This window comes from Sabethes cyaneus, chromosome 3, assembly GCF_943734655.1.
Source record: "Sabethes cyaneus chromosome 3, idSabCyanKW18_F2, whole genome shotgun sequence".
Classification (NCBI taxonomy): domain Eukaryota; kingdom Metazoa; phylum Arthropoda; class Insecta; order Diptera; family Culicidae; genus Sabethes; species Sabethes cyaneus.
This window is the reverse complement of record NC_071355.1, coordinates 195,509,127-195,523,064: the sequence shown is the minus strand read 5'-3', so window position 1 is coordinate 195,523,064 and position 13,938 is coordinate 195,509,127. Positions and strand designations below refer to the sequence as shown.

General features: G+C 37.7%; 1 protein-coding gene across 1 annotated transcript in view; it reads left to right on the top strand.

The window, feature by feature from the left end:
• Positions 1 to 13,938, top strand: part of LOC128742030 (dendritic arbor reduction protein 1-like) — an 86,352-nt gene that overhangs the window by 15,474 nt on the left and 56,940 nt on the right. Inside the window, exon 2 of the mRNA XM_053838209.1 lies at positions 990 to 1,074. Within this exon, the coding sequence (XP_053694184.1) occupies positions 990 to 1,074 (85 nt within the window). The remainder of the gene's footprint in view (positions 1 to 989; positions 1,075 to 13,938) is intronic.

Sequence of the window (13,938 nt, the reverse complement as noted above, 5' to 3'; positions counted from 1 at the left end):
ACCATAAGAGTACAATAAAACTTACATTGTTGCTTGGGTAACTATAGTCGGTAGTCCTAGCAAACCGAATAAACCTAGATAGATATGAATTGTTCCCTTTAGTGGCCAGGGATTATGATGACATAATCTTATGAAAAGGACTTTTTGACTGTTAGTCAAAAACGTGTGATTTGATATTATGATACGGCTGGCATATTTTGGCCAACAAACTAATGTCGTTTTAGGTCTTGGTAGCGAATATCATTCGCATCATCGGGTGGATAAAGTTACCTGTACTCGAAAAGCTGATAACAAGTTGAACCGATCGTAAAGCTTGCTAAATCAGCCTGAAATGATTTATAAATATTGAATGATATAAAATAAATGATCAAATAAAATCGTTTATATAAACATGTTTCTAGTCATATTTGGTTGGGCGCCACCTCTTTTACCAAGTTTCGTAATCAATCTGGCGTTCTACAAGGAAACAATCTCAGGCCACTATTATTCTCCTTATTCGCTAACGATTACTACGTAGTAAATTCTTGAAGAAGCAGACTGCATACTATTTATCGGATTATTTAGCTCGAGTTTCAGTTCTCCACATTCCTTGGAACGAACGTATGTCTTTCTGTAAATCTCATCGTAGTATGAATAAAAGTCTGTTTAGTGTTTTTAAATTCATTAAAATGTTGGCGATACACAAACTTATAGATACACAGACTCCCAACATGCTCACTTATAGAGTGGAATACCTTTCCTCAATGGAGGAAAACAAAAATGTAAACGATTCGATATTCACCTTAGTCCTGAGGGTGTGTAATAGTTATTCCAGTAGTAAAAATCCGACTCTGGAAAGCCGAAAAGGTTTGCATCTTTCACTTCGCATAGTATCCTCTCGTCAACCATGCCATTCCATACCATACCATGCCAACCGTATAATGTAATCTGGATTCAATCTATTCACTCGTGTTGTTTCTTCTCTCTCTCTTTTTGTTGCCAATTTACAGATTGACGGTCACGATTCGGGTACGGAGTCCGACGGAGACTTGGATCAGGAGGATGATTTGATTCAGGAACACGACATGGAGCTGAGTAAGTTTCTTCTTCACCTTTTTCATTTATATGCGTCACTCTTCACAGCCCATTAAATACGCTATTCGCTTACGTTTCGGGCTGTTCCCAGTTGTTCCGAAATTCGACTTGGATACTTGAACGCAGCGGCACATGCCAAGTAGTGTCCGATTCTCGGTTGGGCCTGTGAGGGTGGGCAGGATGATGGTGACCTTTACGAGTCCTCTAGAAACTCGTTATTGACTTGCCTTCGTTCAATGCTGAGTTTGGTACAAGCCTTTTTTTGCCTCAAAGCACCATGAGTGAGAGGAAGAGCGAAAGCATGGGACGCTAACCAGTTCAGCAGGCACCGCACCGTTCGTCGTTGGTTGCGCTCCGCCGGGTGGGTGCTGGGCGCCGGACAAGGCAGGAAAGCGTTTTAGCTGAACACGGACACTGCGCTTTGTTCCGTCGAGGGAGACATTTGGTGTGTTCAATTGATTAATTTAAACTACCAATTTGCAACCGTCATGCAGACGGTTCGTTGAGAATTTCAACAGTTTAGTTTTTTTTCGTTGGCCATTTCGTTTCATTGCTACTGGCATCCTGAAACTATTGAAACTATTTTTTATGTTAACCGAGAGTCCTCTTTTATTCGTCACTGTTTGGAACTAGGGGAGTTTGGTTCCGGTAAATACGCCTGTTTTGAATTTGTACTCTGTAAATTTTGGCATAATAATATGGGGAAAAAGAAAAAAAAATCGAATGAGAATACAAGAAATCGCAATGGTTTATTTAAATTTTAACATCGGACATGTGACTCAGTAACAATCGGACTGAAAAATGTCTTTCTTAAAACAAGGAAACATAAACATATATTTCACAGCTTCCACTGTGGCGGAAAACTTCAAAGGAAATAACATTGTGAATTTGTATCACTAAGAAATTATAAATTGACGAGCAAGAAATTAATTGTTTGAAAACGAAATGAAATTATTTAAATTTGCTTACATTTTAATGCAAAACAAAGAACAAATTGTTAAAAAGAAAGTGAACTTGAAATAAATGAATTTTATTTCATTTAAAACCTTGATGGATGTAAAATTACTCGACTCTGCACAATCAACATATTGTAGTGTCAACCTCAGCTCCCATTACAACTTCAGGTTCATCGAAAAATCAATTGACTCAGATATTTCGTGTTGCATTGCCACTCCTACGAAGCCGGTACGAACCAAGGACGCAATATTTTTGTTTTCATGCAGATTTCTATTCCCTCCGGAACGGTCGTCCTCAAAACCTAGACTTCGGTGAAAATCAATGTGCTTGTCTTCTCTTTAGTGTTGATACATTCTGATTTAGTCAGCAATGTTTCTAGGTAGGGTTCAATGTTATAGGTATCTGGGGGATTCCAATGCTGGATTCTCACACAAAAATCCTGGTTCTATTAGTAAGGCACACACACACACACACTTTACCAGCCGAGAGCCGGGGTGGCTTTTGCCATATCATGAATTCCTCTCCACTGTACTCGGCTAAGGCTATTCGTCGCCAATTCGTAGCACGTCTCGACGCACGTAAATCGGTTTCAGTCTGGTCGAACTTTCTAGCAAGTTTGGTCTCTCAATTCCTGATGCCGGTGGAGTTCTTGAAGAGAAAGGATTTTCCGGCACAGTCTCACAGTCGTCCGGCATCCTCGCGACGATACGTATGGTGGCCGGCCCACCATAGTCTGACAACTTTTTCCCAGGTGTACGATCGCAATTTCCTCTAATAGTGGCTGCAACGCATGGTTCAAATGCTACTCGCTACTCTTCACTATCCGTTTGTATTCCGCCAACACCTTCCGTATTTTAATACGGTAGGTGCATGTATGTCTTCCGTAAGTAAAGTTACTGTCTCCAGGCCGTAGAGGACTACCGGTCTGATTAGCATTTTATACATCGTGAGCTTTATGCAGCAACGTATGCTCATTGATCGAAGCGTCTTGCGGAGGGAGCTCGACTCCTCGAAGTAGGCTCTTTACTCGTATTATTGTCGGCGGTGACCCAAATATACGAACACATCAACCACTTCCAGTTGATCGTCGTCAATAGTCACTACCCGTAGGAGACGTCGAGGTCGGAGGCTAGAAGTTGACTACTTTTGCTGAAAATTGTTCCTCTCGTTTCGATGCCCGTTCGGATGTTGGATGATATACAGGACAATCCACCTTGTTGCAACCCTCTGCGCAATTCGAAGGGACTCGAGAGTGTCCCCGAAACACGCACGTGGCATATCACTCGCTTCAGGGTAGCTTTGATCAGCCGCGTCAGTTTGTCGGGGAAACCGCTCTCGTGCATTGTTTGCCATAGCTGTTCGCGTTCGATTGTATCGTATGCTGCCCTGAAATCTAAGAAAATATGATGCATGGGCACGTTGCACTTCCGTCATTTCTTGTCACCTTGTCTGCCCTATGAATTCTTTCCCTGTTGGTGATAGACGACACAACAAAAGCTGAGCACTTGTAGGCGGTGTTGACTAGCGTAACGCCACGCGAATTACAGCAAACTAGCCGATCGCCTTTTCTGTGGATGGGACAAACCACACCTTCCATCCACTTTTACGGTAATTTCTCCTCCTTCCAAATCCTTGAAATTATTCAGTTGAGTGCCGTTGCTAGTGGTTCTTAGCCATTTTTGTAGAGCTCTGCTAGGAGTCGGTCCTATCTGGCGGTTCTATTATTTGATCTGTCGACCAAACCGCGCTCATTTCTATCCAGGTTTCCCCACTCGTTCCCACATATATATCAGGTTTCAGTGTGTATCCTTTACGAGATTGGTTCTCCTTCTCAAAAAACTTGCGCGTCTCATTAGCCCGGAATAGTTATTCTAACCAATGCACATAAGAAGGGCTCCATATAAAGTAGCGGCCAAAATTGCCTAATGTAAAATTTCACTCAATATTTAGTGAACGGGACATAACACTAATAGTTCTTACAAACGGATAGTTTACCTTTTAAACCGACCGGTTTCGGGAAATATGTTTCCCATCAACGGGGTGATGTCCAACTGATTATCTTGAAGAGATGGAGCATTTACATCCTTAACTTAGTCAAACTGAAGAGCGGCGATATTATTGGAGCATCGTCCTCGTTCATTAGCGGTTGCTCAGCTGTAGATATTTGCATAGACTCCCAGGCATTTAAGTGTGACGATTTTCTCACATTTTTTAACATTTTTGCACTGTCCCAGTCTATTTGATGTTGAAGACTAATGGCATGCATCGCCACACTGGAGTCGTTTATGCGTTTGTTCTCTGTTGCATTCCTATGCTCCTTTATCCTGGCTTGGATTTTACGACGAGTTTGGCCGATGTATATTGACGGGCAGTCTTTACAGTTGATTTGGTAGATTCCTGACCTATCTTTGGTAGGAACCTTATCCTTCGCGTTGCACAGTGAATCACGTATGGTAGTATTACTTTTGTAAACCGCGTGATAGCCATGTCGTTTTAAAATATTTTTTATCGGGTTTGTGATTTTGGGATAAAACGGTATGCTGATTCTTTCGATGTTCTCCCTCTCTGGCTGTAGAGTGGTTACATTTTGTTTATGTTTCTTGCGTTCATGTACCCGGATGATTCTGTCGACAAACTGTTTGTCGTATCCATTAATTTTGGCAGCTTTATATATATTTTCTTTTTCTGCTATGAAGTCTTCTTCTTCCATAGGGATATGGACAAGACGGTGTGCCATGGAATGGAAGGCCGCTTGTTTTTGGGCGCCAAAATGATTGGAATCAGATGTGATGTATCGATCTGTGGACGTTGGTTTTCTATAGATTCCGAATTTCAGAGTGTTGTCCTGTTTCTTGGTTATTAACAAGTCCAAGAAAGGTAATTTTCCATCCGCTTCTTTTTCCACTGTAAATTTTATGGTGGGGTATCGAGAATTTAGTAAATCTAGAGTTTGCGGCAGGTGCCTTTCTTTTACGATCGCGAAAACATCATCGACATACCGTTTCCAAACTCTGGGGAAAAGCTTTTCGTTTTTCAATTCGACTTCAAAGTCACTCATGAACGCTTCAGCCAGGAGGGGTGAGAGTTTACTCCCCATACTAAGGCCAAATTCTTGTTTGAAGATTTTTTCCCTAAATGTGAAGAAGTTCTGGCTCATACATTCTTTCACCACCGTTATGTAAGCTTCGATGTGAATGGGGGGAGCCCGATTTCTCTCTAAATGTTCCCGTAAGCTTTTTATAGCAGCGGGGACTGGCACACTCGGAAATAGAGCACTAACATCGAACGAAACCAGAATTTCTCCCCGTCGTACAACTGTATCTTGGATTTGTGCTACTAATTCTCGCGAATTCTTCACACTTGATCCGTGCCTAATGGGATATTTTCTCATCTCGTCTACTAACCAAGCGGCTATTTTTTCAGTAGGTGTGCAGACATTAGACGAGATGGGTCTCATAGCCATTGGGTTTTTATGTATCTTGGGGAGGCAGTAAAGGGAGGCAACTTTTGGGTTCGAAATCAGGAGCCGTTTTTCTAGCTTTATTTCCCCCATGAAGTGAGCAACTTTCTGGCGGGTGTTATTTGCCCCCTCAATCATTCCATTGAGAGGATTTTTTGGTTTGCCGTTTTTGTAGGTACATTCTACGTACGGACCTGAACTAATCATATCAAAAACCCGAGAGTCATAGTCTCCTTTATCCATTATTACAACAGCATTACCCTTGTCCGCCCGAGTATAAATTACATCACGTGTTTTTAATTGGCGAATAGCACACCAATCATCGAAGGCGACCTGTTTTTTGGTTTTGTACTTACTCGTAGTGTGTAAGAGACAACGTTTCAAATCATGCCGCACTGCTGCTTTAAGCGAATGATCTTTATACTGGATAGCGCTTTCAATGTTGTTTACTATGTCTGCTAGCGGTGCGCACGAAGGTGGAATGGCAAAATTCAAACCTTTGTTTAGTAGATCTAGTTCTGCTTGTGAGAAGTGCGTGGATGAGAGATTTACTACAAAGTTCTCGATGGCTTGAGGGGAATTTGTATGTTTCGTATGGTTTTGTGTGCGTGATAGAGAAAGCAGCTTCTTGTGGTGACTTTCTTTAATTTTGCGTACGCGTTTTGATAGGTTTAAATGAACCTTACACAGCTCTTCTTGCCAACACACTTTCTTCTCTTCTATACATCTACGTACTACACACTCACTAGCACCATGGTATTCGACTAGCTTCAACAATTGTAGATTGTAATTGTAATTGTAATTTATTAGAGATACGTTAACCACTTAGTTTAGAACTTTGTTCAGGGTCAAGGATTTGTAAAGAGAAACATTACAGTGGAAATCCAATAAGCATTATTATTCATTATTATTCATTATTGTAAACATAATTTCACTACAAAAACTATTTTTATGTCAACGTAAGAACCGATAACTCAATATTTAGTGAACGGGACATAACACTAATAGTTCTTACAAACGGATAGTTTACCTTTTAAACCGACCGGTTTCGGGAAATATGTTTCCCACTTAAATGCCTGGGAGTCTATGCAAATATCTACAGCTGAGCAACCGCTAATGAACGAGGACGATGCTCCAATAATATCGCCGCTCTTCAGTTTGACTAAGTTAAGGATGTAAATGCTCCATCTCTTCAAGATAATCAGTTGGACATCACCCCGTTGATGGGAAACATATTTCCCGAAACCGGTCGGTTTAAAAGGTAAACTATCCGTTTGTAAGAACTATTAGTGTTATGTCCCGTTCACTAAATATTGAGTTATCGGTTCTTACGTTGGCATAAAAATAGTTTTTGTAGTAAAATTTCACATTTTAGCACATGCTTAAACGCGGTTTTGTAGTAAATTGTCTATATTTTCATGATTCGCGAATGAAATTTTGATAGAAAAAAAATATCATGTAGAAACAAGCCGTCAAAGTTGCACATTTCGAAAGTTTGAAAAGTAAGTTATTTTAAAAAAGTCAAAAAATTAAATAGTTATCGCGGATGTAAATATTATTGTTATATATCAATTTAAAACTGATATCTTAGCCTATTAAAAAATGAAATGAAAATAAATTTAAACTCAATGAGGTGCGCCATAGGCTACTTATAATAAAAATGAAATTCTCATAAATTTTAATCAAAAAACAACTCTTGTCGCCGCAGTTTCTTACAGTGCGTCTGAAAGTTCGAAGTATGTTGTATCAAAACATGAATTAAAAATTTGCTATAATTTGACGTTTTTCGAAAAAAAATAATTTTAAGATTATCATATTTTAGCATGTCTAAAATTTTAAGTACTCTTTCAACAAATTTGATTATCTTTGTTACTAAATTTATTTATTACCTGAAGAGCTATTTAAATTTTGACAATTGGTAACTCTTTTTTTGTCCTGATTGCTCGTGAAGGATCACCGACGCAAAAGCTAGTGAGAAAAATATGAATAGATTTTGTTTTCGAAATGCTCATTCGGTATCTCATGTCTCACACTCATTGTTTATCGCTGTCATCAAGCCGAGAATGTATTTTGCGCATTTAGCTGAAGAAATCGCTTTTATCTTGTAAACGTTTGTATAGAAGCTGATTGCTGGTACTTATGTCATGAAAAAACAGTTATACTGCATTCAACGTGGTTAATGTGTTAATTAATATGTAGAAATATTATGAATAATATGTTACAATAATTTTATGAGATTATGAGTCTTCTGGACTTTCTGGAGTCTTTCTGGAGTCTTCAGCAAAGATAGAAAAATCCTATAAAAATCGTTAAAATCAGTTTTTCTATATTAGCTATTTTTTTAGTTGTTGTATGACTTTTTCCAGTTTTACGAAGTTGTACAAATAGTAAAAATACACAACATTGCTGAACATAGTCTACCTCTATCTTGGCTCTTTTAGGAACTAAAGAACTTTTACTATAAAAATATCCTAATTTTGACCCCGAATTACTCGCAAGAAGACATCAATTTATTCAAAAACTCTCCCCAGAGAATCTGAATAGTTTAAAGCAGGCAGAAAAGTTTTATAAATCATGTTTAAAAGCACAAAAGTTAAACAAAATTTATAGGCTGACAAAATCGGGATTAAAAGCTGATAAAATCGAGGGTAGACAAAATCGGAACATTACTGTATTGAAATTACCTTGAAAGCAATATATCTAATTTAACACTTTAATTTTGAAACTAAAATAAAACCAACACTACTTGAAAAGAATGTGAAAAATCAAATCAAGACAAAATTTAGATGAAAAGGCATTAAAATTTTTGAGAAAAATATGAAAAGTCACTTTACCTTGACTTGAAGCAGCATTTTAATATAGAAAACTTACACTAAATTAAGAAAAGCATTAATGTTCAGACAAATAGTTTGAGAAAGAAAAAATATTGCGATATCACGACGGTTTATTTAGAAAACTGAATTGAAAATCACTTAAGAATATGTGATGAGTATGAAATGATGAAATGATATGAAATTACAAATAACCTAGAAATACATATATAGATTTTGGATTAGTAGATAACAACTATTTTCCTCGGTAAATGTTCATGTACCGTTAAATGTGTTAAAAACTACAAAAATATTATCCCCAATTAAACTATATTCGTACGTTTAAAATTGGGAACTGATAAAAAATAAGTAATCGAAACAACACTGCTTAAGGATTTTGTTTGATTTCTTGTCACTGGCAGCTAGGCTACATGCGAACCGTATTGGTCAATCTCAATCTAGTTCAATTCGTTTGAGCAAACTTTTCAATTTGCGTCGATACCGCAACCCTATCAAGAGTTGTTGTTTATCGGAATCGGTATTTGCTGAAGTTCTATTTTGGTTGAGAAGATAACTTCAGTCAATTGATGGTATAGTAAAAGATATTCGTCATATACGATTATTTTGTCCCAGATGTGAATTGAAACAATCAGTTGTATAAACTAACCCGCCCACTTTTCCGCTGTATCTAATTGTTTCGGTACACAAATGGTCCTATGTTATCCACGACAAATTTAATTTTCACGAGGTTGCTAATGTTGACACAGTGCCGCTAAAACCTGCTCCGTTAGCAGATAATGTTTATTTAGACATCATAGTCAGCAAATCTTAACTAGTAAACAGTTTTTATTAAAAATTATTTATTCTCAATAAAAAGAAGATATTTTATTTTTGAATCCTACAACCGTCAACTTGTTTATTTGTCAGTTTGCCGCACCATAATGCGTCTGTACATGCACACAGTTGCTACTCCCAAACGATTCAGATGGTCTGCCTTACCCATCTCACTCACACGAAGGTTGGGCATGGAAGCTGTCCGGTGCAGAGCTTTCAGCTCATTGCAGCAATTAAAATGGACATTTCAGACTAACAACCATCGTCATCGCCGCTGTCTTTGTCGTCGGCTGGCTCTGACTGCCGCATAATTTGATGTCCAGCGTGTTCCGTCGAGCGGCAGCAGTAGCCTGCTTCTCATGGGGATTTCTTTGGCCAACCGGCAGCCGTCAGCCGACCCAGTCCTGGGCTTGGGAATCCGATCCGTTTTCTTCCGCCCGTAACATTGCTGCTCGGTTTCGCTCCGCACCAAGAGAGCTGGATCATCATTTGCTTGCTTATGATATACATATATCTTTCAAAGCAGTCTCATAACTCTTCGTAATTAAGATTTGTGTTCGTGAAAAGAGCACCGCATGGTTCTCGACATTCAGCATAGCAGCCAGGGTGGCATCTTTTCTAATCCTTCGCAATGCCGTCATCGTCGTAGTCGTCGTCGTCGTTGCCACCGCCGCCGTCACCGTGGCCCACGGAGGGATATGACATATTCGGGTCTTTATGATTATGAAGATGCCTGTGCTCTCTACGGTTGGATTCGCACAAATGAAAACCACGCTGTGTGGATATTACACATGCCGTTCAAGGCGGCAACTTGATATTAATCCATGTGTCTGGAACTGTTTGCTGAAAATTTAATTTCCTTCCCCCCATAGTGACTACTGTGGGAATATGCAGAACGTGCGAGTAAGTATTGCCGGTTTTTACAACTTTTTCCAGAGACCCATTACCCAGCAAAGGTTGTTTTTGGCAACAAACCGTGCTTTTACAATGGCAGTTAATGCCGTTTATTACAGCATCGTTTACAATAGATTGCCGAACGTTGGCATGCAGTAATGTATTGCACTGCGAGAGATATTTTGTGGTTCGTTTGATTTCATGCATTAAAAATTCCGGTTTTGTAATTTTATGAAGCTTTCCTTTATATTATGTATGTGCTTATAGCTCTTTGTTAGCGCAAAATTATTTCAAAATTGATCAATATTTAACCGAGTTCCGAACACACCGCACTGTTTCTTTGCATATTATTTAAACGAACAACTTTTCTTTGTTGACAAAAATAAATATGAGGTAGGTTATGTCAGCGAAAGTGTATTACACCACACTTTCTCAACTTCTTTTTTTTCAAAAATCTTGAAAACAAAATATCGCCATTGTCTTTACAGCTGGGTGTCAAATCACAATCAACAGCTGATCGTTCGTTGACACTTCGTAAAATTCTTCTGTCGGTGAGTGAAAAAGACCAAGCATCGAGCGCTATTTTTGAGTGGTTCGATTTTTTTCATGTTTCAGTGCTTATGTTGATTGACTTATTTCAAGCTACTGTTTTGTTAAACTGTGTGATTATCTCGTCTCGTCAAGGTCATGAGAGCTATTTTTAAACTTTGGCCACTCATCGTTCACAAGAAGATGTTTCAAAATCAAAGAATCACACACGTGTTCTGTCTACGTCATCATGTATTGTTTATCTGTCCATTTTGATTGATTTGTGTCAAAACAGACTATGGATATACCAAGCACTCGTTCTTTTTTTTCCTGCGAAAATTTGCATGTCTAATCATCTTAAACTATACGAAAACGTGTCGATATTAACGAACGAATTTAGTGAGACCACGCGTAGGATGCATATAAATCTAACAAGAAGATCCGTGTGTTGAAAACGGTTATAATAAGACTCATTTATAATCGGATTCGAAGGCACTTTTCCGCTAGGCTCCCATGGAATTCATTTTCCATGCATTTTCGATGTAACAATCTTGCTCTTCAGATATGCATGCCAATTGGACTCAAATCCCGTTTACTGTAATTTGAATCACTTCTATTTAAAAAAGGTAACAGAGTTTTCCCGTTCCAACAGGTCACAAATTATATATTTCTCCTGATGCTAGACCAATTCGATGTTCTGAAAGTAAATTGTATTTGAATAATACCTACTCATCGATTCCCTCCATTCCCTTTAATGATTCTATTCGTCCATAGTACAAAAATCCTTTTCGAAATTAATTCATAACTATCCTTTAGAATCGGAATTGGATAAATTTATTCAGGATATTAAATAATACCTACTTCATTAACCAATACGTTGTTCAAGTTTTCAATTCAATTTCTAAACGTCAACATTCATAAATAGTTAAATAGTATAAATGGTTGCAAATTTGCGATTGCCAACAATGCTTTTCATGAGAGAACAAATAAGTGTTGTTTGTTACTAACAGCACTAACCTTAGTTACATGTTTTTTTTAATGAAGATCACAAAAATAAGTCAAATGCCCCCATCCAAACATGGTTAACATAGCCTTGCAGCTGCGGGAAATGGAAAAGTAATATAAGTCCAACCAACGTTTACTTAAGAGAACCGCAGCGAGCTCTATACGTGCCCTTAATAAATGCCACCGGAGTTGGGAAATATTATTAAGTAACGGAGACACTAGAATACATCCGCCAGGTGTTACGGGCGGAAAATGATTACGTTTTAATGTTTCAATTATAATTATTCTCCGGGGAGGTAGCATTGAATCATAGTGGTTAAAATTGAATTATACTTGGAAACAGTTAAAACATAATTGACTCTCAAGTTACAGGAAATAGTTGGAACGTTTAACAATGTAATTATTAAACAATTTGACGGCTGGTTCATAAATTAATAATTGAATGTTATGATGATGATGACTAAGGTTTTGCTTATTGAAAAATTTAATAATTTTATGATCTACTCCAATTATGATTTCAATTTGATAATGTATAATTATATTTTTTTTACTAACCGCAAAGAATGTTGCTGATTCGAGCATTATTATAATACGTCAGCGGAATCCAGAGACATTTACTTTTGTATTGAGAATATTAGGGAAAAATGTCGTTCAATTGACTGAAACATCAAGGAATAATAATGCCGTAAACAAATACGTTGTCACCAGTTTTCATATGAAAATAGTTTCGTTTTAAAGAAACAAAGATCGATTTAAAAGTAACAAAGATCGATGTCATTTATGAAAGTATGTTTGGAGTATTTTAGTAGAGGTGAAGAGTTTTTAAAGCATTTCGTACAAAAAACGGCCATAAAAATATTTCGCCTGTTTGCTGTGACGATTTCCAGTACCCGAGACCCTAACGTAGGTACCTAGCATGGAGTACATTCTAGCATTTTTATATGTATAGAAAATCGGCATTACATACAGATATGCGTGCTAATAAGTCGTTTTCGATTTGATGGTTTTTGTTAACGTGCTCTTAGAATAATGACGATGAAAGGCGAGTTTTGGTTCTAGTAATACTCCGCTAGTAATACTAGCAATCGGTCATAGTTCGTACGACAAGCAATAGTTTTAGATCAGCTTAAAATCATGCGAGATAATGAAGCAGGCGTAAATAAATAATGGGGAAAACAACAGCGGTCCTAGGTTACTTCTCTAAGGACCGTCATACAAGGGACGATTTGAATAAGATGTCCATCGAATTATAGTATTTAATTTTCGGCGGCAATTAAACTGTTAATAAAGCAAATTTATTGTATTTGTTAATATTACCACGACAAAACTAGTTGGCTGCGCCACATCTGCTATAAACTTACCATACGTGGAACGTATCAATACAATGTGGCTCACTAATATAGCTTGTTATGGTTGCTTATCAAACGGCAATAAATCTGTTAGTTTTATACAGATAAAACGGTAACACCCTGATCAATCAGATTTATTTCTGCCATGATGAAGTATATTAGAGTTCAACACTTCATTTCTATTTGCTAAATCACCTTTTTATTGCCATTGCCATTATATTTTATAGCAGAAAGTTATTATCAATGGGGTTTTATAGCAGAAAGTTATTATCAATGGGGTTTCACATTATAGGAAGCAACTAAAATGAGTTGGCTAGAAATTGAGATCGATTTACTGAATATAAGTATTTTCTTGAAACAATTAGTTATTAAAAAATGCAAAATTTTGATGGTGCGTCAATTTTATCCACCTATTATACCAATATGCACGATAAAATTTAATGCGCATATGCTGCACAACTACGGAGACTGCTTAAAATTTATTATTTATTCTATGGTATATTTTATTATGGACCTGATAGTTAAACTTTCAATTTTCTGCTCACGGATGTACTTTCAAGTTAACAAAGCTGACTAACTGATTTAGCTTTTTACCAGAGCGAGCTGTATACTTTAGGGGCCATCCATATACCACGTGGACAGCTTAGAGAAAGGTGGGGGAATAAAAATGTCCACGCTTGTCCACGGAAGGGGATGAGGGGGTATGGAAAATGTCCACGTGGACAAGTTTGTTTTCGTACAAAAAATATAAAAAAAACAATGACCATTGATTAGTGATTGTTTTTAAGCTTAAATAAAATTTCATCTTCTGAGGCATATGTTGACCTAAACACATGAACCGAGCATTACGAGAGCACATATCTGGCATAAATCTTGTTGAAAAGATTAAGCCTGCCTTAGTACACGTAGATGTTGACTGCCTAGCCTGGATAAATCCACGAATATTGCACCGCTTGCACCAAATGTGGATTGCATTTGGTCTCAAAATCAAATGCAGCTCACCACAAAAAGGCATCCATGGGCAACG